Here is a 27,742-nt window from a genome sequence, read left to right on the forward strand (position 1 = left end):
TATTATTATTATTATTATTATTATTATTATTATTATTATTATTAAAAAAATATATGTAAAATATATTATTTTTGCACTCAAACACTGTGTGCGTGTGTGTGTGGTGGGGGGACTCATTTCTCTCAAACAAACCATTTTCTGAGCTGCTAGAATAAATGTTTTTGAGTCTGGTGATGTGAAAATTCGCTTTGAGTATGTGCAGAAGAGACAGACTCCAAAAAAAGCTGATAAGTGTAGTATAATATACTATGTAAACTGAAATGTTTTATTGAGGAAAACTGTCTGTGGTGTTTGTCTCTTATACAGGTACAATGATGAGATGCTGTGGTCTGCTAACTGCCCAGAACAAACCAGGTAAAAATCTGATAAACATTAAAATGAATTTTCAATTTGTCATAAAAAAATTAATAGAGTTGCATGGACAGATGGCTCAGCAGAAAATCTAATTTTGACTTTAAAAAATAAATGCTACTATGAAGTGTGACTGTTAGAATTCTGTTTGTCTGTCAGTTCCCCTGAAGAGCATTGAGGTGGAGCTGGAGGTGAGGGACCATGTGGCTACAGTGGTCTCCACTCTGAATTATGAGAACAAGGAGAACAAACCATTAGAGGCTGTTTTTGTCTTCCCTCTGCCTGGAGACGCTGCTGTCTGTCATTTCAGTGCTAAGATCGGACAGACACAGATTGTAGCTGAGGTGATGGAAAAACAGAAGGTGAGCTGGACAGTAAATATAACCTCATTATAAGTAAGATTATCTATTCCATGGACAAAAAGCAATGTGTGGTAGGTTATCCATAGACTTGAGAAAAGCATTTGACACTATAGATCACAATATATTAACAAGAAAACTGGAACGTTATGGTGTCAAAGCGGTAGTTTTAAATTTGTTTCCTGAGTAATTTAAGTGACAGGAAGCAGTTTGTGAAATGAAATGGTTGTTGCTCCTTATGTATGGACATTGCTTGTGGTCTACCCTAAGGGTCAGTTTGGGGCCCAAAATTCTTCAACTTATACATCAATGACATTTTTAAAGTCTCCAAAGTATTAAAATGGTACTATTTGCTCATGATACAAACATTTTCTGCTCTGGTGCTGATCTGCAGAAATTATTGGATGAGATGACTAATGAAATAAGTAAAGTGAAGTTCTGGCCTGATAAAAACAAATTGTCATTAAATTTGAATAAAACACACAAGACACTTCACCTGCCGCCTACTGGTGTTGGCCAGAGGGGCCGATGGCGCGATATGGCAGCCTCGCTTCTGTCAGTCTGCCCCAGGGCAGCTGTGGCTACAACCGTAGCTTGCCTCCACCAGTGTATGAATGTGAGAGTGAATGAATAGTGGAATTGTAAAGCGCTTTGAGGCCTCGAAAAGTGCTATATAAATGCAATCCATTATTATTATTATTATTATTATTATTATTATTATTATTATTATTATTATTATTATTATTATTACCAGCAAAAGCTTTTGCATTTCTGTCCATGGAGTGAAGCTGTGGAACAGTTTGAATATGGAGTTGCAGCAGTGTCCAAACATAAAGCAGTTCAAAAAGAGTTATAAAGATATAGTTATAATGATTTTCATGAAAGAAAAGGAAAATGTTGAAATTCAGTGAATGTCTCTATTTAGAAAGTGTCATGATGTGATGTATATACAGTATTATATCAGATATCTGTTCGCTATTTTTACTGCAGATTTTATCAGTAAGGAAGCTGACTAAATATTGATAACCTAAGGCAAAGGGATGGGATTAAATAAGTGTGTAGGCTACTACTTCCCACTCCTTTTTGATATGTAACTGAATCGGAACAGTTGAAGCAATATTGAAATGTATTAGCTTTATTTTGTATAGCATTATTTTCTCTTCGTTTCTTTGCTAAATGTACTTGTATATTGTTCACATGATTGAAATAAATTAACAAACAAACAGACAAACAAGATTCAAATTAATAATAAACACAGTGAATGTCACTGACATGTGCCACCTGTCCTTCAGGCTCGTGAGGAGTATGATGATGCTCTGAGCTCCGGTCAGCAGGCCTTCCTATTGGAGGAGAGTGATCAGAGTCCAGATATATTCTCTCTGAGTGTGGGCAGTCTGCCTCCAGGAGAGCGCGCCTCCATCAGGTTGGAGTATGTGGCTGAGCTGGCTGTGCAGGCTGATGATGGTCTGAGGTTCTGTCTGCCTGCTGTGCTCAACCCTCGATACCAGCCTCGGGGTAGGAAAAAACGTTGACACTAACAGAAAGCCTCAAACTCACACCTCTGCATAGAAAAAGGTTTCATAACTGCAACTATGGTGGTGGAGGAATTTCCAACCTCTTTCTCTCTCTCCGTCTCTCTTCCTCCATAAATAAAATATTTTTGAATTTGTTATGTAGACAAAAAAGATAAACTTGAAAAGAATTAAGCGTAACATGGAAACATAAACATTGAAAGCAACTGTCTTTCTCAACACTTTATTTTCAAGTCCAGAATCTATAACATGATTAGGGGATGGACTTTGGGGTTATGGAGTATCTGTGCTGTGTTAGGCTATGTCATTCTTTCTTTCTCATTCTGCATTTATTCTGTCTTTCAAACATACAAAATTATTTGATTGTCCTTCCACCATTACTATAACTGCAGTTTCTTTGCTCTTTGTGTCATTTCTAGCCACAATTTAAACACAGGGGTTACTGTGGCTCCTCTGAAAGAGAACACCTCAAATCAGAAGTACTTGACTCCCTGGTATAACTCGCAAATGTGCACCTTAAAGCAGATAAAGTAAGCTAGAAACAGTGTCTCACTAATTAAGAAGATCATCATTTAGCTTAAAAAATAGTTTTTTGCTTTATAAAAAAGCCTTCAGTAAAGCTAGAAGGTTACTATTCATCACTGATTGAAGGAAATAAGAGCAACCCTAGGTTTCTCTGCAGCATATTATTCATTTTATTCTATTACATTGTCTACAATTGTGTACAGTATCTTATTCTTATCCTTTTCCAGTGTTTTTCTAAATTTTACGATGTAACTTTGCACTGTCCACTTTCTGCTGTAACAAAACAAATTTCCCACAGGTTGGACTAATAAAGGTTATCTTATTGTATCTTATCTTAGCACTGTAGTCAAGCTGACAAAAAGTCAGAGCTCTGCTGAGCCAACCATTCCTTTAACGTTAAATAGTAATGAATTCATGAATGTCTTCACAAATACAATTTTAACTACTAGAGGAAAAACATACTCATAATCATCTCACTGACTTAACAATGTGTAGAGTTACTTTCAGTACCAGTGGTATTTATTTAATCTTTTTCTTCAATTGATCTTTCTGAGTTAACTTCAGTAATTACTTCATTACTTCCTCCAAATGATCAACATGTCTCATAGACCCCATTCCTACAAGACTGTTCAAAGAAACTCTGCCAATAGTTAATATTTCATTCTTAAATATGATCAACCTATTTCTATTAAGCGGCTATGTACCACAGGTCTTCAGACTGGCAGTAGTTCAACTGTTACTTTAAAAGCCACCTCTAGACCCAGCAGTCTTAACTAATTACAGGACAGCCTTCCCCTAATTAGGACTGGATCAGGTGGCCCAGAAACTTCCCTTAGTTACACTGCAATAGGTCAAGGTTCCAATGAAGCATTAAGTGTATTTCTTCACTGAGTGTTTTTTCACTCACTATACGTTTACACATACCTCTGCATTTAATTCAAGTTCTCTTCCATGGCATGTCTTTGTCCTGTTTTCCTCCTCTCACCCTCAACCGGTCTTGGCAAATGGCTGGCCCTCCCTCAACCTGGTTCTGCTGGACGTTTCTTCCTGTAAATAGGGAGCTTTTCCCTCTCATTGTTGCCAAGGAACTTGCTCATAGGGGGTCTTTCGAGTGTGGGGTTAGTGCCCTACAGTCTGTCTTTCTCTGCCCGAGTGTCCTCTCCTCGTCCAATCTCTAAAGTAGAGTCCAACTGTTCCCTGGACCCTCTCCAGTACCTCAACACTGATCAAACCCAGGCCACGGTAGGTAGAGTGCTGATGTTTCTGCTGTGTGTGGTTGTTACTTATTACTGAGAATTAAATATGAATGTGTTTGTGGTGTGCAGGTTAAGCTGGCTGCAGGACACAAGTTTGACAGAGATGTTGAACTGCTGATTTATTACAAAGATGCTCACCAGCCCACTGCTGTGGTGGAGGCAGGACAGGCCTCTGCTGAGCCGGGTGAGTGGAAATGATAGGAGTAGTTGATTTGCCAATTTTAAAAATCATTATCTACTTCTGCTTGGAAGGTCAAAATGTTGACATAAACAAAAAGCAATTTCTCAGATTTTTCTGTCTGTTATTTTTCAGGCTCTCTGATGGGTGATCCAGTGGTGATGGTGAGTCTGTACCCTGAGTTCCCCCAGTCTGCGATGTCTTCATGTGGAGAGTTTGTGTTCTTAATGGATCGATCTGGAAGTATGAGTAATACTCGCATCCGCAGTGCCAAGGTATCTGTAATATTTTAATCATAAACTCTTTAGTTTCAAATTGTTCCTCTCACACAGTGGCCTCACTATATTTTCAATGTTCTGTTAAGGATACTCTGCTGCTCCTGTTGAAGAGCTTACCAATGGGCTGCTATTTCAACATTTACAGTTTTGGGTCCTGTTATGAACACATCTTCCCGTGAGTCTCTCCCTCATATCAAAGGCCCTGCTGTCTTTGTTAAAATATCCTAATGGGTGTTTTGGTGCATGTGTTTGTGTGATGGCAGTAAGAGTGTGGAGTACAGCCAGCAGACCATAAAGGAGTCTCTGAAGAAAGTTGAGCAGATGGAGGCTAATCTTGGAGGAACTGAGATCCTGGAGCCCCTCAAATATATTTACAGCCAGCCCTGCATTCCCAATCAGCCTCGACAGGTAACACACACTCACATGCTCTTCTGGTTTGCTGTCTTCGTGGGGACATCCCAATAACATAATGCTTACCCTAAACTTAACCATTAACCATAAACCAATTGTAACCCTAAAACACTAAAACCACAATTTAAGTGTGAAAAATGCCTTCAACAACGTGGGGACCTGGATTTTGGTCCCCACCAAGATAGTAAGAACACACACACACACACACACACACACACACACACACACACACACACACACACACACACACACACACACACACACACACACACACACAAACTGCTTTGCATTAATCTCCTGGAAATTTCCTTTGAACTTAATTTTACTTTCTGCTTGCCTTGCTTTAGCCTTAGAACAACTTCATCTTAAAATATAATGATTTAGGATATTTTAGCTTTTTTTATATCACCATGAAGATGCTTTATAGGGATGTATCTACATAGAGCAGATTCAGTTTCATAAAAACATTGGACAAAACTTGGACCACACACGCTCTACAAATGTTTCTCAGCATTGGCATTAGTGTACAATCTAACTTTTAATATATCACATATTTTAACCCTGTGAATATAATCGTTGTTCATGTAACAGCTTTGTTCTTTAGTTTGGAGTTCATACTAACTGTACATTGTTCTTTGCACACTACCATAAAAACATTTGTGTTTCTGAATCCTAACTCAGCTCTCAGAACAAGCTGTGTGTTTCTGGGTCTGATGTTATGTCTTCATGTGCCAACTCTCCTCTCTAGCTGTTTGTCTTTACTGATGGAGAGGTGAGGAACACCAAAGAAGTGATAGATCTGGTGAAGAAGAACTCAGATTCTCACAGGTGAAACCACAAAAACACAAGTACGTCTACACAATTCCCAAAATGTCCAACATGTCCTCTATGTAGAAAATTGTTGTATTGCAGGTGTTTCTCTTTTGGGATTGGGGAAGGGGCCAGCTCTGCTCTCATCAATGGGATGGCCAAAGAAGGAGGAGGTCACGCTCAGTTCATCACAGGGACTGACAGGATGCAGGCAAAAGTAAGACATTAAACACAAAAAGAAAACAAGTTAAGCATTGCAGCAGCAGCAGCAGCAGATACATATTTGTGATCAGACCTGCAGTGAGTAAAATGTCTGTTCCAACTGTTTGTGTATATTTGGAGAGTTTTTCATTATTTTTCAGGCGATGCAGTCGCTGCGATTTGCTCTGCAGCCGGTTGTGGTCGACATCTCAGTCACATGGGATTTACCAAAGGAAGTGTCTGTCACTGTCCTCTCTCCACCAATCACAGCACTTTTCCAGGGTCAGAGGTCGCTGATTTATGCCCAGCTCACTGGACAGGTAGGAGTAGCACCTTCTCATGTTGTTGTTTAACTATTTCATAACTTCTGACCCTGTGATTCTGTGTCAGAGTTCAGAGGCAGCAGAGGGCTGTGTGACGGTGAAGTACAGCCTGGCAGGTCATCCCTCTGAGAACCAGCTGCACTTCAGTCTCAGACCTGCAGAGGACACTGGGTAAAACAGAGTTTAAGAAACTCAGTACTTTTCAATGGTTCATGACTTTAGATATATTGGGTTGAAAATAGCAGTAGATTACAATGAATATGAACTGAAATATGTTGTGTTCACATCTGAAATAAAGTATTTAAAAAAAAAACAAAGAAACACTTAAGTCACCCATCTCTTGGTGTTCCTTATTATCTGCAGATTAACAGTCCACAGGTTGGGTGCTCGAACTCTGATTCGCTCCCTGGAGATGGAGGAGAGAGAGCACAGAGGACAGCAAGGTGGAGGTGTGAAGGAGAAGGTGGTGCATCTCAGTGTCCAATCAGGAGTTAGCTGTTCTTTTACTGCCTTCATTGCTGTCAACAAAGACAACAGCAAAGTGATTCAAGGACCTCTTGTGCGCAGAAATATTCCAACAGCCAGTGAGTTTTTCCCAATAGCAAAACTAAAAGTCAACCCCAGATCTGAAGCAAAGATGGTTCAGCATGAATAAAATCAGTAAAATGTTTGGTTTAATAGAAAGTCAGACTCAAATGAAAAGACAACAAGTACTGTATTTTCCACACTATCAGGCGCACTTAACGTCCTTTAATTTTCTCAAAACTCGACAGTGCGCCTCCGGTGCGCCTAATGCATGGATTCTGGTTGTGCTTACTGACCTTGAACCGATTTTATGTTGTGCATGGTGCTCAAAAATCCGTCAAAAAATGTTTTAGTACGACTTTGGTAAGCTACGAAGCCACACTGCTTGATGGATTGTTGGAGTTAAACAAACACTGGCATCACTGAGAGTTAAAAACTGTCTACATTCTTTCATCTTTCATCTCCAGGCATTCATGAAAACAGAATTTATTAAATTTAATAGAATTAGAAGTTATCAGGAAGTTAGCTCGCTAGTTTCCACCTAAACATGATATACCATGTTTTGACCGAGATTTCTGAAAAAATTAAAAGTGCTGCTCTGCTATCACTTCCAACTTAAATGAAGACAGAAAACTAAACAGTAGTGACTTTTGTAGGGTCACTGAAGTTGGACTAGCTGGTATATAATGATGTGCTACATTATCGCTAGAGACACAGCTATGTTAGCATAACATTAGCACAGTGAAGCTGGAGGATGAACGCTAAGGCTTTTTTCCACTCGATAAAAGTTAACGAGGGTTCCCGATAGTTAGGGACAAATGCAATCGCATGGCAGGATGCTGTAAACGAACCAAACGTCAGTCAGGAGAACAACTGAGATAAACTATTCACAATACGAGGTTAGTCATTAATATACTGCAACAATATGGGAATAGAGCAGCTGCTATAAACATTAATGAATCAATGGTACGGAAGTGAAGGAAGCAAGAAGAATGACTTGAGTAAAGTTTGACTTATCTGACTGTTTTGTTTCACTTAATGCGCCTTATAATCCAGTGCGCCTTGTGGTCCAAAAAAATACAGTAGAAACAAGGTGGTAATGTATGGTAGAATGTAGGTACTCATCAGACAGCAGTATCAGAGAGAGGGATGCATGTGAGAAAGGTTTTTTTTTCACTGATTCTCTAAACTTGAACTCATTCTTTTTTTCTTTTCTTTTCTTTATCTTTAAAGTGATCCAGAGTCCTCCTGTGGTGAACAGTTCTCTACGTAGTAAGTAAAAACCTGAATAAGTGTTATTGAAAGAAGCATCTGCAGGATCTTTCAAAAGGTTGAAAGATCCTTTAACTACTCATATTAGGGTTTTTCTTTGTGTTTACTCTTTTTGCCTGTGTACAGTGAAAAACACTGGAGAGGTTAGTATTTCGAAATAAGTTAAAAATGACAACGGAAAATATTATTTAGATTTTACATTTAATTAGTATCGGAATGAAATATTATTTTACATTCATAATCTATGTTACTATTCATAATCCTTATTATTACTGTTGCATCATTTATGATTTATCATTATTGTTATTTCATTGACACATTTATTGAAACTGGTGAGGTTATATTAAAGTCTGTATTTCAGGTGTTAGCATAAGCACATAATAATCTTTCATTGCAGGTGCAACTGTAATCATGTTATACACATATTGCATAGTTAAAGGGTTGAAGCTCGGTCAAGTTAATTAATGGTTTGAAGCTACGGGCAGCGCGATGTCTGGCCGATCAATGGAGCAAAGTTCAGCTATTGAAAGGTTGCCTACATGTTTACAGTATAATTTACTACATATTGCCTGTGTGCATTCAGCAGCCTGCTGCACTGAAGTTTGCCTGGTAACAGATGGCGCTGAGTGAGGTCATGCACTGAGGTTAACAACACAGACACATAGTCTGTCTGGGTAAACTGATTGCAAATGTTGTGTAAGTCTAGAAAAGTTTAATAACAGGATGCATCTGGGAGGCGGTGGAGGAACTGAGAAAGGAACTGTTCTGTTTTAGTGACGCGAGTTACCGGTCATCGTCAAAGGAGCTTGCAAAGAATAAGATAAGATAAGATAAGCTTTATTAGTCCCACACGTGGGAAATTTATTTTGTCACAGCAGGAAGTAGACAGTGCAAAAGTTATGAAGCAAAAATTAGAATACAATAAGAATAAATACAGTACACAACTGTACAGAATAGAATAAAATAAAATACTATATACAGTTGAATAAAATAGAATAAAATATACAATAAGATAAAAATAGAATACGAATGCTATATACAACTGAGTAAAAAATACAACGATGCCAGAGAAGATTATTGCACTTAGTGTTATTGCACATGTGTGGATGTGTGTGTTTGATCAGTTAGTCTTTATTGTGGAGTCTGACAGCAGTGGGGAGGAAAGACCTGCGAAATCTCTCCGTCCCACATCGTGGGTGCCACAGTCTCCCACTGAAGGAGCTGCTCAGTGCTGTCACAGTCTGCTGCATGGGGTGGGAGATGTTTTTCTAAGAGTGATGACAGCTTAGCCTCCATTCTCCTGTCACTCACCACCTCCACTGGGTCCAGAGAGCATCCTAGAACCGAGCTGGCCCTTCGGATCAGCCTGTTCAGTCTCTTCCTGTCCCCGGCAGAGATGCTGCCGCCCCAGCAGACCACACCATAAAAGATAGCAGAAGCCACCACAGAGTCATAGAAGGTCTTCAGGAGTGGGCCCTCCACTCCAAACAACCTGAGTCTCCGCAGCAGGTACAGCCTGCTCTGCCCTTTCCTGTAGAGGGCGTCTGAGTTATGAGTCCAGTCCAGTCTGTTGTTCAGATGAACACCAAGGTACCTGTAGCTGTCCACAGCCTCAATGTCCATACCTTGGATGTTCAGTGGTTGCAGTGGAGAATGCTTGTGCCTGCGGAAGTCTACCACCAGCTCCTTGGTTTTACTGGCGTTGATCTGGAGGCACCAGTCCACAAAGTCTTGGGTCAGACCTCTGTACTCCTTGTCGTCCCCATCAGTGATGAGGCCGACTATTGCAGAGTCATCAGAGAACTTCTGCAGGAAGCACTGGGTGGAATTGTGGGAGAAGTCTGCAGTGTAGATGGTGAAGAGGAACGGAGCCAGAACCGTTCCCTGTGGGGCCCCCATACTGCAGACGACCCTGTCCGACACACAGCCCTCAGTCCTCACATACTGTGGTCGGTCGGTGAGGTAGTCCAAAATCCAGGTAGTGAGGTGATGGTCCTCTCCAGAGTTCTCCAGCTTGTCTTTCAGAACCGAGGGAAGAATAGTGTTGAAGGCACTGGAGAAATCAAAGAACATGATTCTCACAGTGCTTCCAGCGGTCTCCAAGCGAGCGAGGGAACGATGTAGGTGAATGACGGCATCATCCGCTCCAATGCCAGGCTGTTAGGCAAACTGAAGTGGGTCCAGTGATGAGCTTGTTAGGCGCCGAAGCTGAGCAAGGACCAACAGCTCCAGGGTCTTCATCAGGTGGGATGTCAGAGCCACCGGCCTGTAGCTGTTGAGGTCCTTGGGGCGTGAAGTCTTTGGCACTGGTACAACACAGGAGGTTTTCCAGAGCTGTGGGACTCTTCCCCGCCTCAGGCTCAGGTTGAAGAGGTGCTCCATCACCCCACACAGTTGGTCCGCGCAGGACCTGACGACCCTCGAGCTGATGCCATCTGGGCTCGCTGCCTTCTTGCCATTAATCCTCCTCAGTTCCCTCCTAACCTGGGTGGTTGAGAGAGACAGGCTGGAGCCTTGTGTTGAGTGTGTATTGGATGCTGTTGTTGGGGGTGGGGAGGAGTGAGCAGGGTGAATAGAGGAGGTGTGAAGTGTCTGAGGTGTCAGAGGTGGAACAGCAGCAGTGGGGGTGGGTGAGTCTGCAGCCGATGTTGGAGACTGCCTCATGGCTGAATGAAATCTGTTGAAGAAATGATTCCGTTCATTTGCCCACCTCACATCCCTCCCAGGCAGAGAGTTCTGATGTTTGTGGCCTGAGATGGTTCTGAGGCCTCTCCAGACTTCACCAACGTTGTTTTGCTGAAGCTGGTTCTCCATCTTTTGCCTGTAGCTGTCCTTCCCATTCCTTATCAGTCCCCTCAACTCTCTCTGCACCCTTTTCAACTCCTCTATGTCTTTAGATTTGAAGGCCCTCCTCTTCTGCTTGAGGACGGTTTTAATTTCTGGGGTAATCCAAGGTTTGTTGTTGGAGAAACACCGTACAGTCCTGGTAGGTACAGTGTTATCCACACAGAAGTTTATATAGTCAGTAATGCATGTAGTAAGGCTGTCGATGTCCTCTCCGTGGTCGTCACAGATCACCTCCCACACAGTCGACTCAAAACAATCCTCAAGAGCCTCCTCGCTCTCCTCCGACCATCTCTGTACTGTGCTGGTGGCTCCCTGCGCACTAAGGGCTCATACACAGGGACAAGGTGCACCAGGTTGTGGTCAGATCTGCCCAGTGGAGGGAGAGGTGATGAACTGTATGCCTCTTCTGCATTGGCATACAGTAAGTCCAGTGTTTTATTGTCTCTGGTTGGGCAGGTCACATACTGGGTGAAGGTGGGCAGTGTGGAGTCCAATGAGGCATGATTTAAGTCCCCTGATATTATGAAAAGGGCTCTCGGAGATTGTGTTTGCAGTCTGCTGACCACTGAGTGGAGAGTGTCACAGGCTGCATCCGCGTTGGCCGAGGGGGGGACATACGCTGTTATTGCGATAACATGCGAGAATTCCCGGGACAGGTAGTACGGACGCATGCTAACGGCCAACAGCTCAATGTCAAAGATCTTACGTTTCCAATAATTACAGAAGGAAGAGATGGTCGATAACGTCTCCTTCTCGGGCGACGGCGCTCCTTCCCAGCACGACACCCCCGTCTTTTCCTCCTCAGCTCGCTGGGAATGTCGGGTCTGTCTGCCGGCAGTACCGCTGCGGGACGCAGCGCTAACAGCTGATCCTTACTGTAAACAAAGGATCCCTGCTCTGGGTCCCCAGACACGGGTGAAAAAAGTAGAAATAAACTAAGAAAAATGACCAGAACTAGCACAAAACGGTAGAACATGGTTGCAGAGTCTAATTACTAATACGTTAGTTATAAAAAATTACGAGAAGAAAAAGATAAGAAAGAAAGAAACTCAGAATGAGCAGAGCTGCTGTAACAGGCTGCCGCACACGGGGGGCGCCGGAAATAAAGATATAACGAGCGGTCACGGTCACGGTCACGGTCACGTGGCTTTCTGTTGCCCTGGAGCTCCACCCATTTGTAGTTGGGCAACAGAAGATGCCTGGGACAGTTCAGCCATAACTTTAAACTTCTCCTGCTCATACATGCTTGGAACGATCTTGTCACACTGAAGTGGACGCGCAACGAGATATCATAGCATGGCTCAAGCACGTTCATCACATTTTAAACCCCTTGTTTTGCACAACAGAATACGGCCTCCCATCTTCAGCTAAACACCCCAGTAGCTTTTGTAATAGCTTTAGCCCGGTCGGATTGGGCAGCAAAGGGCTGCTTAAATGCCGCAAACTCCTCTGCTCCGCCACTTGGACCGCTAGCGCTGGCCATAACTATCGCTTGACAGACCCACCAAGCGCACCATACTCATACTTTTTTTTTCTTTTTCGAATCGCGATCGGTTCGGATTTCGGATCAACCGTGATCCGTTGCACCACTATTCTTCAGCGTGTGTTACTGTGTTACTCGCTCAAATGTCCACTTCATACCTGTAGCTCCTCTCTCACACTCAGAGCTCCCCACCAAATCCCACTCATCCACTTAAGACTATCACTGGATTGGCCAGAATACATACCAATTAAATTAAAGAAAATACTGGCACTTCTAACATAAATAAAACATGCTGACTAAGTAGTACACATTACATCTGTCACTTTTTCAGTTTACTAAAGACACAATTTTTTTTTACCATTGATGTGCTAAAATCTAAAGAGGAGCGGATCCGACAGCGACTTACAATGCTTCTAGATAAGAATACTCTTGAAAAGGTGTTTGAATTAACTGAGAAAGCTAGTTTAGCACAGCATGAAAAGTCTAAAACCAGACAACAAGGGACATTTCACTGGTTGTGCGTCGGAAACTACAGCAAAATATGGAGATTGTCCTCAACAGACACCTATGAGAAGACCATAGAGGGAACAGTTCACTCTGCCTGGGATAGGGTTACTGAGACCCCGCCCTCTAGTCCGGCCCGGGGAGGTTGCCGGAGGGTGAGCGTCTGGTAGCCGGGCCCAAGTCCATGGGGCCTGGCCAGGCACAGCCCGAAAAAGGGACATGGGCCCATTGTCCTGCAGGTCCAGCACCCACAGGAGGCTCCGTATCAGTCGGGTGCATTGTGTACCGGGCGGCGGCCAGGAGCGGTGGCCCTGGTGGACCGAGCCACGGCTACCAAGACTGGCAATTGGAACATGGAATGTCACCTCTCTGGTGGGAAAGGAGCCTGAGTTAGTCCGTGAGGTTAAGAGGTACCAGCTAGATATAGTCAGGCTAATCTCAACACACAGCTTGGGCTCTGGAACCAGTCTCTTGGAGAGGAGCCGGACTCTGTCTCAGTCTGGAGTTGCCCCTGGTGAGAGGCAGCGGGCTAGGGTGGGTATCTTGGTATCCCCTCGGCTTGCTGCCTGTATGTTGGGGTTTCTCCCAGTGGACGAGAGGGTTTTTTCCCTGCGTCTCTACGTCAGGGAATGGGTCCTGACTGTTGTCAGGATTGGGGCTGCGGCTGCAGTGATGCAGACACTGTACTGGTCTGTTGTGGTGGAGAGGGAGCTGAGTGTAAAAGGGAAGCTCTGAATTTACCGGTGTATCTACGTCCCTACCCTCGCCTATGGTCACGAGCTGTGGGTAGTGACCGAAAGAACGAGGTCATGGATACAAGCAGCAGAAATGGGCTTCCTCCGAAGGGTGGCTGGCCTCTCCCTTAGACATAGGTTGAGAAGTTCGGCCATCCGGGAGGGTCTTGCTGCTCCTTCACATCAAAAGGAGCCAGGCATCTGACAAGGATGGGCGCCTCCTGGGTGAGGTGTGTTGGGCATCCGTGAGGATGCCCCAGGGCAAACCCAGCACATGCTGGAGAGATTATATCTCCTGAGAACGCCTTGGTGTTCCCCCGGACAAACTGGAGGAGGTGGCTGGGGAGAGGGAGGTCTGGGCTTCTCTGCTTAGGCTGCTGCCCCTGTGACCCAGCCCCATATAAGCGGAAGAGGATGGATGGATGGATGTCCTCAGCAGTCAGAAAAGAGAAGGATGCCACACCAAGGATTTGTCTGACAGACAACTCACCCAAGCAGAGAAAAACATCCTTGCAAAAGGATTGACTTTGGTGTGACACCGAGACAAATCCTGCTAGTGGAACTGATCACATCCACAGAAACAGCAATCCAAAACAACAACATTGCAAATGTGGAAGCAGAGCAGCTATGGACAAGAGTTTCGGCCTGTCTCAGCAATGCAACATCAGCATGGAGAAGCGGAAGGCACTCACATCACTTAGTAATGACAACAACATTATCATCCTTCTGGCAGACAAGAGTAGGTGCATGGTTTTACTAAACCAGAAAGACTATCATGAGAAACTTTTTTCGCTGCTCAGTAACAAAAATGCCTCTAAAACGAAACCCAGGAAGTGGTTACAGGAAGAGGGTGATAGATGTCTGAAACAGTTAGAACAAGACAATGATATTGACCGGGCATCGTACCACAGGCTATACTCAGGGGAATCTACACCAAGTCTGTATGGTTTACAGAAGATACATAAACAGGGTGTACCTTTAAAGATCAGTTGTCTGTATGATCAACTTGGTCACCTATAACCTCACAAATTTTCTGGCTTCAATCCTCAACCCAGTGGTAGGCATGTCCGAACACCACATCTAGAACACCTTGGATTTGGTTGAGAAGGTAAAAGATGTCATTATGAAGGCAGATGAAACAATGGTCTCGTACAATGTCACATCTCTTTTCACTTGAGTTCCAGTCACTGAAGCAGTGGTTAGTAAGAGATTACAGGATAATCCCAACTTCAGCAACAGGACCACTCTCAGCATCTACCAAGTGTGTTTGCTCTGCCCCTCAGCCCTCTGGTTCCCACAATCCTTCTGGGAAAAACACAGAGGCAGCCATCAGTAAACTCCAGACTGCGTCAAGCACACACTCACTGACTTGCTGGGAAACTAACAGGTAGTCATGCAACGATCCCAAATTGATAGGAGCTCAGCCACTCTCTATAGCTCCCTCCAGATGAGGCTGATTAACAGCAGGTGTGTGTCATCATCCACTTCAGGTGTGACCAGCCTCCCGGCAGGACACACCCACCAGGCCTGAGAGCACCTGTAGGCCGGTTCTTCGCACAAACACACATCCACACTCCTATACACACACAAACATGGAATCAAGGGACAGGAGTACCAGACAAACACATGGCCTCAGACTAAGACAGAGCAGCACATAAAGACAAGTTCGTAAAGACCCAAATCCCTGACTGATTCCCCAGTTTCACCCATTGTAGCCAACCATGCAAAGTAAGTGGAAAAGAATGCTTTGTTATCCTACCCTGGAACACCACTAAGTCATTGGTTAGGATGTGTAGATGAATGACACCTGGGTGAATTAGTTCACTGGAGCACAAACTTGGTGTCATCTGCAACACAGAGCAAACATCATCCCCACAGATATAGCGGCCAGGCAGAAGAACATCATATCAAGAAGGCCTGCCCTCTAAAAGAATGAATTAATGAACACAGAAGTTCGATTAAGGGAAATGATTTAACCAGTCCTGTTGCAAGACATTTTAATCAAAAACTTTATAATTCACCTTTATTTTATATAGTCATTGAAGCCATTAAACACAGTCAAAGAGGGGGTAATATTAATTTTATCTGATAAAAAAGAGAAGCATTCTGGATATTTTGATTAAAGAGTTTCACTTTACAGGTATAAATGAAGATTTATCTTTTAATGAGTTTCTGTGATTTTTACTTTTGTGTTTCTGTGTTTTTAAGAAGATTTTTGGACATATGGGGAATTTTTTTCCCTGTTTTAATCTGTAGTGGTTCAGTTCAGAGCCTATTTGTGTTGTGTCTTAACCAATCAGCCATTAACACCTCTTTAAATGTGAATTGGTCAGCTTGTTTATTTGTAAATGTATGATTGGTCCACTTGGATTTCTTCTGTGTCCTTTTTTTATTTAAACAAAAACTGTTTGATATTTCGTAATGACTCTGATGAAGGCCACAAGCCAAAAACCATTGGTCACCCAACAGAGTTGTTGTTCAGCACTTTGAGTGTTGCTGTAGTCTTCACGTCATCTTACAGTAGTTTTGACCCAGAGGATTCTGCAACTCATGATAATATTGTTGTCAGTGTCATCCAGCAACTTTTGGTGTGTAAGAGTTATGTTTGAAAGCTATGTATTATTTAGTTATAAAATCAGTTCAGAGGCCACTGAACCCAAGTGACAATAAAATAAAAAGGCAAGGGTGAGATGGTTAGAATGTGTGCAGAGTAGAGACAGTGGGCTTAGTGGAGAAAGGATGTTTAGGATTGAGCTGAAAGCAGGGAGAAGAGAAATAGAAAAGCAAAAAATTAAAACCAAAGGGATGAATGCTAGAATAAAAAAATCTCGCCTTAAGGTTCATGTTATATCTCTTTCCATTGTGAATTTTAAAAATTTCTATAAAGATATTTGCTGACTGACCTGTTTTGGGAGCCTTCTATTTTAAAATCTTTGGTTGAATAAGATGGTTGAAAGTTTGTTGTAGAATGTGTTGGGCATACCCTGTTTGAACCCCCTTTGAAGTTTGGAGCTCTTAAGCTATTTGAGTTAATAGAACTGTTTTAAAAAAAAAAGTGTTTACATGACTTAATTTAAGTAGTTTCAACATTTGAATTTACAGTGTTTTGTGTGTACAAAATTTTATGTTGTGATATTATTCCAAGTACCTTTTGAACCCCTTGATTTGAATCATGATAAGAAGTCCAGTTGATATATTTTGCCACTTATATTTAATCTTATTCTTGTCTTCTGTCTCACAGATGGCCGTGCACACCCACCTGGTAGGTTAGAAGCTGTGTCCCTGTGTTGTATAAATATAGTAAATGACAACAAACAGTAAATAAACCAGCACATTTCTGTGACACAGCTGCTGTTTAACTACATTTCAGCTTTAATGTGAAATGCAGTTTGTACAGGAGCTGTTATGGGTTTTTGTTTTCGTAGTTATTAACATATAGTCCGTTGTCCAAAGCACCAAGTGAATATGAATATTATTTTGCACAATGTTTAAATTGTTTTTGACTGCTCATATATGAAAAATTTGTAAATTATGTTTGCTAACATGTTTTCACCTATTTTCTTACTTCTTTTTTTGTCTTTCTCAGCATTCGAGACATATCGTAAGAAACAATGCTTTTTTAAAAAAATATATTTTGTGTTTTGTAATTATTAACATAGGCTGTTGTCTAGAGCAACAAGTGATGAAGATTGAGTTGTTACAACTTCTGTGATATTTCAAAGATTACTGAATAACTTTGTAGACTTTAAACAATGCTTTTAATGCGTAACTAATTATACCAACATCAGAAGCCAATCACTGAATCTGTTTTCTTTCTTTTCTTTTTTTTCTGTTGACCTCGTATATCTATTTTATCCCTGACCAGAGCATTATCAACCTCTAAGACTAGGTCAGTTTAAAAAAGTTCTTTTTTCATTTTTTACATTGTAACATTAATAAAGAATAAGAAGAGAAAACATATAAAACAAGAAGCATTCAGACAGCACACACCTCTGTGATGGAGTAATTAGAAAGAGTAATTAATTAGATTGCTTGTTACTGAAAAAAGTAACGTCGTTAGTAACTTCGTTACTTTTAACCCTGTTATTCACATCCCTGTATCTGAGTATATATATATATATATATATATATATATATATATATATATGTATATATATATATATATGTATATGTGTGTGTGTATTAAACGCCTTGGTGGGAATCATGATGAGAAGTCTAGCTGATACATTTTGTTACTGATAATTAATCTTATTCTTATTTTCTGTCTCACAGATGGCCGTGCACGCCCACCTGGTAGGTTAAAAGTTGTGTCTCTGTGTTCTATAAATGTAGTAAATGGTAACAAACAGTGAATAAACCAGCACATTTCTGTGACACAGCTGCTGTTTAACTACATTTCAGCTTTAATGTGAAATGCAGTTTGTACAGGAGCTGTTATGTTTGCCCAGGTTTTTTCATAGTTTTTAACATAGTCGGTTGTCCAAAGCAGCAAGTGAATATGAATAGTATTCTGCAAAAGTTTAAATTGTTTGTGATGAGTCACAGTATGAAGCTCAACAACCAAAAAATTTGTAAATTATGTTTGCTAACATGTTTTCACCTTTCATCTTTATTTCTTTTTTATGCTTTCTCAGCATCCGCGGAATATAGTAAGGAAATCTTTTTTTAATATTTTGTGTTTTGTAATTATTAACATTGTCTAAAGCAACACGTGGTGAAGATTGAGTTGTTACAATGTGTGTGATATTTCAACAATTATTGAATAACTAACAACTTGGTAGACTTTGTAGACTCACTGAGGTTGTTTTCTTAATTATTGAATATCACCTATTTTTTTCCTTGACCAGAGTGTCTTCCATCTGAATGGACAGGTAAGTTTAAAAGTGTTTTTTTTTTCTAAATTATACATCAAAAATGAGTAATTAAGAAAACATATAAAATAAAAAGCATTTTTCCATCTTTGCACATTTTAAAACAGTTTGTAGAGTTTTTATATTTTCAGGTTTGCTTTGGTAGTCATTAATTACATTGGTAGTCATTTGTTGACACAAAGTGAAGAAGGCTGAATTGCTATAACCTTTGTGTTATTTTGAGTATTATTGAATAACTTGTACACTTGAAATAGTTTGCAAGCCAATCGTTGCGTTTTTCTTTTATTATGTCTTGCGTATTGACATCACGCTCAAACATTTCCATTTTATCTCTCTAGAGTGGTCAGGTTTATATATTTTTAAAAAGGCGCACATCAATGGAACAAACGTGTTCATTGTATTTGATTCTCAGAGCCATCATTTAGTCTGAGCTCAGTGTGTTTGTGTGTGCTGATTTCTTCATGTGATAAAGTGTTTTGTATGTACAAAATGTCATGTTGTGACATTATTCTAAGTACCTTTTGAACCACTTGTTTTGAATCATGATAAGAAGTCTAGTTAATACATTTCGTTAATGATAATTAATCTTATTCTTATCTTCTGTCTCACAGAATGCTATGGAAGCCTCTGTGGTAGGTTACAAGTTGTGTCTCTGTGTTGTAATTATTAACATCCTCTAAAGCAACAAGTGATGAAGATTGAGTTGTTAAAACTTCTGCAATATTTTAATTATTGAATAACTAATAACTTTGTAGACTTTAAAAACTGCTTAATGAGTAAATAATTATAGCAACATCAGAAGGCAATCACAGAGGTTTTTTTTCTTAATTACTGAATATCACCTATTTTTACCTTGAAGTTTAGTTAATACATTGTGTTACTGATAATTAATCTTATTCTTATCTTCTGTCTCACAGATGGTAATGGACGCCTACGTGGTAGGTTAAAAGCTGTGTCTCTGTGTTGTAATTATTAACATTATCTAAAGCAACAAGTGATGAAGATTGAGTTGTTACAATGTGTGTGATATTTCAAAGATTACTGAATAACTAATAACTTTGTAGAATTTAAAAACTGCTTAATGAGTAAATAATTATAGCAACATCAGAAGCCAATCACTGTGTTTGTTTTCTTAATTATTGAATATCACCTATTTTTATCCTTGACTAGAGTGTCTTCCATCCAGAAATGAAGGTAAGTTTAAAAGTTTTTTTCCTGCATTGTAACATAAAAAAGAGTAAGTAAGATTAAAAAAAAAAAACATTTTTAAATGTTTTTGCTTTCACAGCACTCATGGGTTGTGGTAAGGAAAAAAGTTTTTTAGTATTCTCTGTTTTGTAATTATTAACAGGCTGATGATGATGAAGGTGAAGGTTGAGTTTATTTTCTTCATACTCATATAAATCTAAATTGTATAAATTATTCCTGAACAGCAAGTCAAGGGAGGTCAGTTTAAAAAAATATGTTTACTAATTTCTACAGACACACACACACACAACAGAGTAAAGGGAAAAAATATGAAATAAGAGGCGCTCTGAGAGTTAAAACCTCCATCAGTGCAGCTTATTTTTTGGGCAATATTTACTTTTATTGTGTTTTTTCTTTTTCGTTTTTTTTTAAATTACTTAAATTCATCTGTGAGGTTAAAAATCTGTTTCTGTGATTTTTATAAATATAGCAATTGTCTGCAATCACTAAATAAACTAACACATTTCTCTGACAAAGTTAGTATTTTACCCATTCTAAGCTTGATGTGAAATACACTTCATAGAGAAAAAGTTGTTTCATGTTATGTCAATTTTAAGAAAATTAACCATGTCTTTATGATTTTTTTTAAAAAAAAAAGGATGATACTGTTTACTTAATGATTTTAACATCAGACTTTTAATTGTGTGTTGTTTAGCTCAATCGCAGGTCATGCGCTCTGTTAGAGGTGAGTAAAAAGCTAAATGTTGCAGAAACAGTGTGATTAAAAATACGTTAAATGGCTGTAAGCACGCAACTAAACACCACATGCGTTTGCCACAGTTGATCTTTAATTTTGCCTTGGAAGCCTTTAACATCTTGTGTTTATTGCGTTACCATTCCAATCCAGTGATAGTTGTTCTGCTTCTCAATTCTCAGGTCACCATTTGCTCCATGTTTTTAAATCAGCAAGAGACAACATATTGCTGCATTGTGATGACTGTTAAAAAAACATATGAACCAGTTCCTGACATAGGAGTCCAAGAGTTTTCATTGTCCTACATTTAAGAGAGATACCATTGCACTTGTTGCACATTTGCTTAGTCAGGACGCCCACAGGCAGTAGAACTGGAGCAGCTCCTATTTACTTTGTTTTAGATGACCGTTACTGCACTGGATGGATGTGGATTTCTATTTATTGGAAAGGAATAAACTTAACTCAGCATCAGTCATATGAAAGTAATGAATTACCAGATCACCCAGTTGGACTGTAGTGTGTGTGTTTTTATAATAATGACTTGAGCTTCATTGAGTTGTGGTCTCTCTAATCTCGCAGAACCTGATAGCTATGAACCAACAAACAAGTCTGACAGCAAAAAAGGGCTATTTACTCACATGAAGAAGAAGCTACCTGTCTTTTGGAAATCTCATAAGACGCCTACCAACTATGATGATGCTCGTCTAAACTTTGTGTCTGAAGGTAATGATTTGATTTGATTTGATATACCTTTATTAGTCCCACAAGGGGAAATTTCATAAGGCTGCCGACCTATTGCACGCAATGGTGGCGCCATCTTACCCTCCAACCATACATACATTACACAAAACATCACATGGGGAAGACAGGTCAGAGAGGTATAACAATGGAAAATGCACCACATGAGGAAAGATAAGGAGAAAAAAAATAACTCCCCCCAGACTGAGCTCCGACAGGGAGATCCGTTTGAGAACAGAAAAAAAAAACACCTCTGCACATAGCACATGAAAAAAAACTCTTAATACACCAAAGAAACACATGACAAGCAACAGGGGTGGGTAAAGGGTGAGAGACCGCCGAATTAGACAGTACATCCAGGCCTGCGTGCGCTGGTCTCCTTGATCCCTGTCAGCATCGGAAGGGAATAAGCGTCGAAGGCGTTTGGAAAGGGAGGGGGGATGAGTGTGTGCATATCAGTGTATATGTATGTGTGTGCGTGTCCAGAGTTCAGCTGAGACAGTGTCCTTCGCCCTGCTAGGCTAAGTAAACAGTCTTCCAGCCAACCCAGGTGGCCTTGCATGGAATGGGAAGGAACAGACTAAACACAGTCGTTATCAACCAACAGAAGCGTCCAGTTTCCATCATTTACAGAATTTCAGGGCACCCAATACATTCTTCATTGTTGTCGCCACATTATAGTCATCTTACCATAACACTGCACTGCAAAAAAGAGGAAAATGTGCTTTACTGTAAATTTACTGTAGAATATTTGTCTTTGTATTTTCTCATACACATTTATGTTATACTATCATATTATAGTCCTTCAGCCGAGTATATGGACTACTATGAATTCTACTATATATATGTATATATATAGTAGACCAATCGGAGTCTGCGCTGCGGGACTGTTTTGATCACGCGGACTGGGAAATGTTTCACGTGGCTGCTAGGGACATTGATGAATACACAGACTCAGTCTGCGGATTTATCAGGAAATGCGTGGAAGATGTCGTCCCATCCAGAACAGTTAAATCCTTCCCAAATCAAAAACCCTGGATTAACGGAGATGTTCGCGCGGCACTGGCGGCACGGAGCACCGCCTTTGCCTCCGCGAACACATCGGACTACAAACACGCACATTACCAACTCCGGAAGACGATCAAAGCAGCCAAACGTGAGTACAGGGACAGGGTGGAGCAACAGTTTGACAACCCTCGGAGTATGTGGCAGGGACTAAACACGATCACAGACTTTAGAGGGAAAACCAGCACACCGCAGACCACGGCCTCTCTGTGTGAGGATCTAAACGTATTCTACGCTAGATTCGACACAGCGAACACCATGAGACCGGACAGTGTGCGCACCGCGGATGACGTCAGTGCGCACACTGTGTCTGAGGAGGATGTGCGGAGGTGCTTCAGGAAGGTGAACGCACGCAAAGCTACTGGTCCGGACGGGATTCCCGGCCGCGTCCTCAAGTCATGCGCGGCTCAGCTGGCTGGAGTGTTCACGCACATCTTCAACCTTTCCCTCTCTCTGTCTGTAGTCCCAGCCTGCTTCAAAATGGCCACCATCGTCCCTGTACCCAAATCCTCCACCATCTCCTCATTAAACGACTGGCGACCTGTAGCCCTGACCCCCATCGTAAGCAAATGCTTCGAGAAGCTGGTCAGGGACTTCATCTGCTCTGCATTACCGGACTCACTGGACCCTCTACAGTTCGCATACCGCCACAACAGGTCCACTGATGATGCCATAGCCCTGACACTACATACTGCCCTGTCACACCTGGAGAAGAGAGACACGTATGTGAGAATGCTGTTTGTAGATTACAGCTCAGCATTCAATACCATCGTTCCCTCGAAGCTGGACAGGAAACTGCAGGATCTAGGACTGAGCAGCTCCCTCTGCAGCTGGATCCTTAGCTTCCTGTCTGACAGACGCCAAGTGGTCAGACTGGGCAGCATCACCTCATCCCCCGTCACACTGAACACTGGTGCTCCACAGGGGTGTGTACTGAGCCCTCTCCTGTACTCACTCTACACCTACGACTGCACAGCCACTAACAGCTCCAACATCATTGTGAAGTTTGCGGACGACACTACAGTGGTGGGTCTTATCACCAACGGTGATGAGACAGCTTACAGGGAGGAGGTCAGCGCACTGACCCACTGGTGTCAAGACAACCATCTCACCCTCAACATCGCAAAGACAAAGGAGTTGATAGTGGACTTCCGGAGGTGCAGAGAAGTGCACACCCCCATCACCATCAACGGCGCTGCTGTGGAGAGAGTGAGCAGCTTCCGGTTCCTTGGCGTACACCTGGCTGAGGATCTTACGTGGTCAGTACACACAAACAAAACAGTGAAGAAGGCGCAGCAGCGCCTCTTCTTTCTCAGGAGACTGAAAAGATTCTGCATGAGCCCCCGCATCCTCAGGACCTTCTATCACTGTGCCATTGAGAGCATCCTCACTGGATGCATCACCACCTGGTATGGCAACAGCACCGCCTACAACTGCAAAGCTCTCCAGCGAGTAGTGCGGTGCTCTGAACGGATAATTGGAGGTGAGCTTCCCTCCCTCCAAGACATCTACAGGAAGCGGTGCCTGAGGAAAGCGGGGAGGATCATCAAGGACTCCAGTCACCCCAGCCATAAACTGTTCAGACTGCTTCCATCAGGAAGGAGGTTCTGCAGCATCCGGTCCCGTACCAGCAGACTGAGAGACAGCTTTTTCCACCAGGCCATCAGACTGCTGAACACTTCATAGACACCTCAGCTTCACTACTGGAACTTTAACATTATGCACTCCATACTGTACAGTAATGCCACTGTTTTGCACATGTCTCACTCTGTATATTTTATTTTATATATTTTATTTATTGTTTACTCTATTTAATTTGTAAAATATGTGTACACACACACACACACACACACGTAGAAAAATATTTAGTATACACATCCAGAAATGCATATACTATTATATATTGTACATATATTTATTAGTTTCAGATGTAGCCATTCTTGTATTTTGCTTGTTTACATTATTGTATTTTGCACAACTCTGTTGCTTGTGAAGCTCGCACACAAGAATTTCACTCCCTTGTGCTGTACCAATGTACCTGCACATGTGATGTGACAATAAAAGTGATTTGATTTGATTTGATATATATATGTGTATAGATAGATAGATAGATAGATAGATAGATAGATAGATAGATAGATAGATAGATAGATAGATAGATAGATAGATAGATAAAAATTATATATGTATGTGTAATAATAGATATATAGAACTAGATTCAACACTTTATGTCCAGTTATTATTTCATCTTTGTACTTTATCTTTTTCAGCTGCTGTGCAATTGCAGCCACCCAGAGATCCTTTGCTACAGTTAGTCTTCCTTCAGGAGGCATCTGGCTACTGGCGGCTTGATCCAGCTCTGGCTACTGCACTGGGAAAGATCAGCAAGGAGATGGAAAAGTCAAAGCCTGAAAAGGTGGGTTGTTGTCAATTTTAGTCATTACAAAAAGTGAATATATGGGTGTTAATCAAATTTTATAGTACACATTAAAGAAAGAAATTTAAGAAATTAAACTGTAACATAACATAACAGATTAAAATTAATTCAGCTGTACTAAAAACTAGGGCTGGATATTGTCACTGATTTCTGGAATCAATTCAATTCCGATTCACAAGGTCCCGATATTCGATTCTATCCACGATTCGATTTAATTCGCTTCGATTTGATTTGAATCGGGGGGAATTTTGCCTCAGACAGTCAGAAATATCATAATTCTGATCACTTATCAGTGCATATCCATATTATCCATAATATCTATAACAAGAAAGCTGACACTAGCATTACAGCAGATGCCTTTGTGTCAAAGTAACTGGGGATAAAACACAGAAAAACTTGAAGAAGAATTTCCTGGCCTGGGTTTTTAATAGCAGATGACCTTAAAATATATTCTGTAGTAGGTCAAAAATGAAAGAAAACCATTAATCACCATATGAACATTACCTGATGAAGTGAAGCAAAGTAACAAAGGTTCAATTAGAGACACATCTAAGGGTTTTGCAATTTTGCATAATTTTAAAAAGTTTACATTTGTCCAGTATAGCACAGGAGAAATGAGGCTTTCTTGTCAGAAGTAAGTAAAAAAAAAAAAACAGTGTCCAACAGCGCTGGCAAAACAGCAAAAGTAAGAGGGAATTCATGACGATGTATATGTGAAGCGAAATGTGAAGTGTAGTTTGGATCTTCTTCTGCTGCTGGTTCAGTCAATATTGTTTGGAGAGCGATAAAACATGCAGCTTCAGAATCTAGCGCAAAAAAGACGTAAACACAAAGAGCGGACCCGCCGACACATCAGAATCAGTGAGCTGTCAGCTTTCAGCCCCCGACGATGTGACATCTCACTGGCTCTGATGCGTCAGCGGGTCCGCGCTTTGTGTTTACGTATTTGTGCAGAATCTGTGTACCTGCTGCCATTTAATGTTTTAGCTGTTTGGTGGTTGTCAAAATTTTGTGAGGTTTAACCTCAGATTCTGGTGTTTCGGGCAAAATAAATTTATATTAAAAATTGATTCAGGATTTTAATGAATCGATATCATGTTATCCAAGCTAGAATTGATTTTAATCTATAAATCAATAATCAAAAACTACCCCTAGTAAAAACTGGCAAAAAATACATTATTTATATTATCACAATTGCCAAAAGTAAGATCTAAACCCTTGTGTAGCATTTTTTTTTAAAAATCTAAATGTAGTTGTGTGCAGAACACTAACTTGTTTTGGTGTATCAACATTCACATGTGACTGGCTGCCTGTTGCCATTTTAGCTGTAGAGACAGGGAGACAGGAAGACGGATTTAAATGCAAGCATATCAGGAAAAAGTGACGAAACGAGCGAAAACGTAAAATGAGCAGCAACTAGCTGCATTTCAATGACATTGGAGACTGCAAAGTACAGTGCAGAATTTAAAAAATTGGGAGCTGTCTAAAGTGAAACCTGTCTTTGTTTTCAGCCATTTTCCATCAAGGACAAAAAAACCTCATTTGTGTTCTCCCTAGTAGTAGTAGTAACTGCATAAAAATAAAGCTTTTATGAAAACACTGAATGAAAAATTGTTTCCTTGAAAAAGACTAAAATTACTGTTCAGTACTGAATGTTAGATAAAATAAACTATATTCAAAGTGTCTTTGAATGGCAGAGATGCAGAAATGTGTGAATATACTGCAGAGCCATGGCTCAGTGTCTGTGTGTCTAAATTAGTCTCACAGACCTGAATATGATACTTGAAGCCATTTGTATTTCTGAACCTGTTTGATCTGCTGCTCACCACTAAGAAGAACAAGCATCAATTTTGGACTTTTAACAGTATTTTTATAGGTTTTACATCTTTTCCCGCTGATTAAAAACCTCCCTTGTGGCAATTTATACTACACAAAGCGATTAACCAATAAACAATTAAATGACCGAGATGTTAGTTTTTCACTTTCAACAATAGAAATTTTGAGGGGTTTTGTGACTAACAAAAACTGGACAGCCTGGACAATGAGATACAATTTTACACATTTATTTCTTACAATTTAAGTCCAAAGAGTCGTACTGACAGGTTTCCTTTTTTGTCACAGCAGGTTTTTCTTCATTATGTAGAAAAACTTCTTCACTGGTCCGACCCACTTAAGAGCAAAGTGGGCTGAATGTGGCCTACGATCTAAAATTTGTTTGACACCCTTTCTCTGTGTGTGTGTGTGTGTTGCCTGTTTTATTTGTCTCTGATTGGGGAATTAGGGCAACAATGAAGTGTGGGCCACCATTCTGGCTCTGATCTGGCTTCATGCTTTTAAGATGGATGCAAAGGATGAGTGGGAGCTTCTGGCTATGAAGGCTGCCTCATGGCTCCGTGCTCAGAATGGTAGTAACACGATAATAACAGAAAATGCTGCATATCCATGACACAAAGTTAAAGTGAGCTATTCTTGCAAATTAATTCTTTAATCCTTGTGTTTTGTGTTCTTAGCACCATGTGTGTCAGAGTGTGTGGACGCTGGAAATGTCCTGTTGGGTTCCAGCGTGAAGAAAGAAGCTCTGGGACTCTGAGAGTTTTTTCAAATTGGCTTCACCTTAAGAGCTAGTTACACCATTAAGCCTTTTGATTCAGTGTTGTGTCATACTGTCTTCTTCATTCACCTTCTTCACTGACTGTGTGTTTATACATCATTCTGCATTTAATCATTAGTTATTACTAATCTCGGCTCTCTTCCATAGCGTGTCTTTTGTCATGTCTCCCTCCCCTCATCTCCAACCGGTCGTGGCAGATGGCCGCTCCTCCCTGATCCTGGTTCTACCAGTTTTTTTTCTTGGTAAAAGGGAGTTTTTCCTTCTGCACTATAACCAAAACACTTGCTCATAGGGGAGTCATGTGATTTTTGAGATTTTGTTTTCTCTGTATTATTGTAGCATATTTACCTTACAATATAAAATGCCTTTAGGCGTGTGATGCCTTTTGATCAAAAGACAGTAATTAGGGCATGATGTGATTAAGTTACATAAGCAAAGTGATAAATAAGTTCATAGTTAATAAACATTATAAGTAAATTTATGCTAAAA

The 27,742-nt window shown here is 40.8% G+C and overlaps 1 protein-coding gene across 1 annotated transcript; it reads left to right on the plus strand.

Annotated features, from left to right (window-relative positions):
* The first annotated feature begins 311 nt into the window (after positions 1-311).
* On the plus strand, positions 312-27,232 carry LOC146618728 (von Willebrand factor A domain-containing protein 5A-like). Its single transcript, XM_085371374.1, has 28 exons — positions 312-354; positions 511-713; positions 2,003-2,225; positions 3,825-4,009; positions 4,093-4,207; positions 4,337-4,476; positions 4,566-4,654; positions 4,743-4,887; positions 5,639-5,718; positions 5,803-5,917; positions 6,063-6,221; positions 6,292-6,395; positions 6,588-6,808; positions 7,983-8,021; positions 16,831-16,851; positions 17,176-17,190; positions 17,455-17,478; positions 18,224-18,238; positions 18,437-18,460; positions 19,072-19,092; positions 19,378-19,398; positions 19,631-19,654; positions 19,749-19,763; positions 20,364-20,393; positions 20,982-21,125; positions 24,476-24,621; positions 26,924-27,047; positions 27,153-27,232. The coding sequence occupies exons 1-28, from the start codon at positions 312-314 to the stop codon at positions 27,230-27,232; spliced, it is 2,565 nt and encodes an 854-aa protein (XP_085227500.1).
* Positions 27,233-27,742: the final 510 nt, after the last annotated feature.

This window comes from Diplotaxodon limnothrissa, linkage group LG14 (genome assembly GCF_057381915.1).
Source record: "Diplotaxodon limnothrissa isolate DT_005_m linkage group LG14, D_limnothrissa_male_GT1.1, whole genome shotgun sequence".
Lineage (NCBI taxonomy): Eukaryota > Metazoa > Chordata > Actinopteri > Cichliformes > Cichlidae > Diplotaxodon > Diplotaxodon limnothrissa.

What these genes read in the sequence shown, in the direction of transcription:
- LOC146618728 (XM_085371374.1), top strand. Translation starts at nt 312, where the DNA reads ATGATGAGATGCTGTGGTCTGCTAACTGCCCAGAACAAACCAG. An exon ending in CCCTCGATACCAGCCTCGGG is followed by an intron (nt 2,226 to 3,824) that starts GTAGGAAAAAAC and finishes TCCTGTAAATAG; the next exon opens with GGAGCTTTTCCCTCTCATTG. An exon ending in GGTCATGCGCTCTGTTAGAG is followed by an intron (nt 20,394 to 20,981) that starts GTGAGTAAAAAG and finishes CTAATCTCGCAG; the next exon opens with AACCTGATAGCTATGAACCA.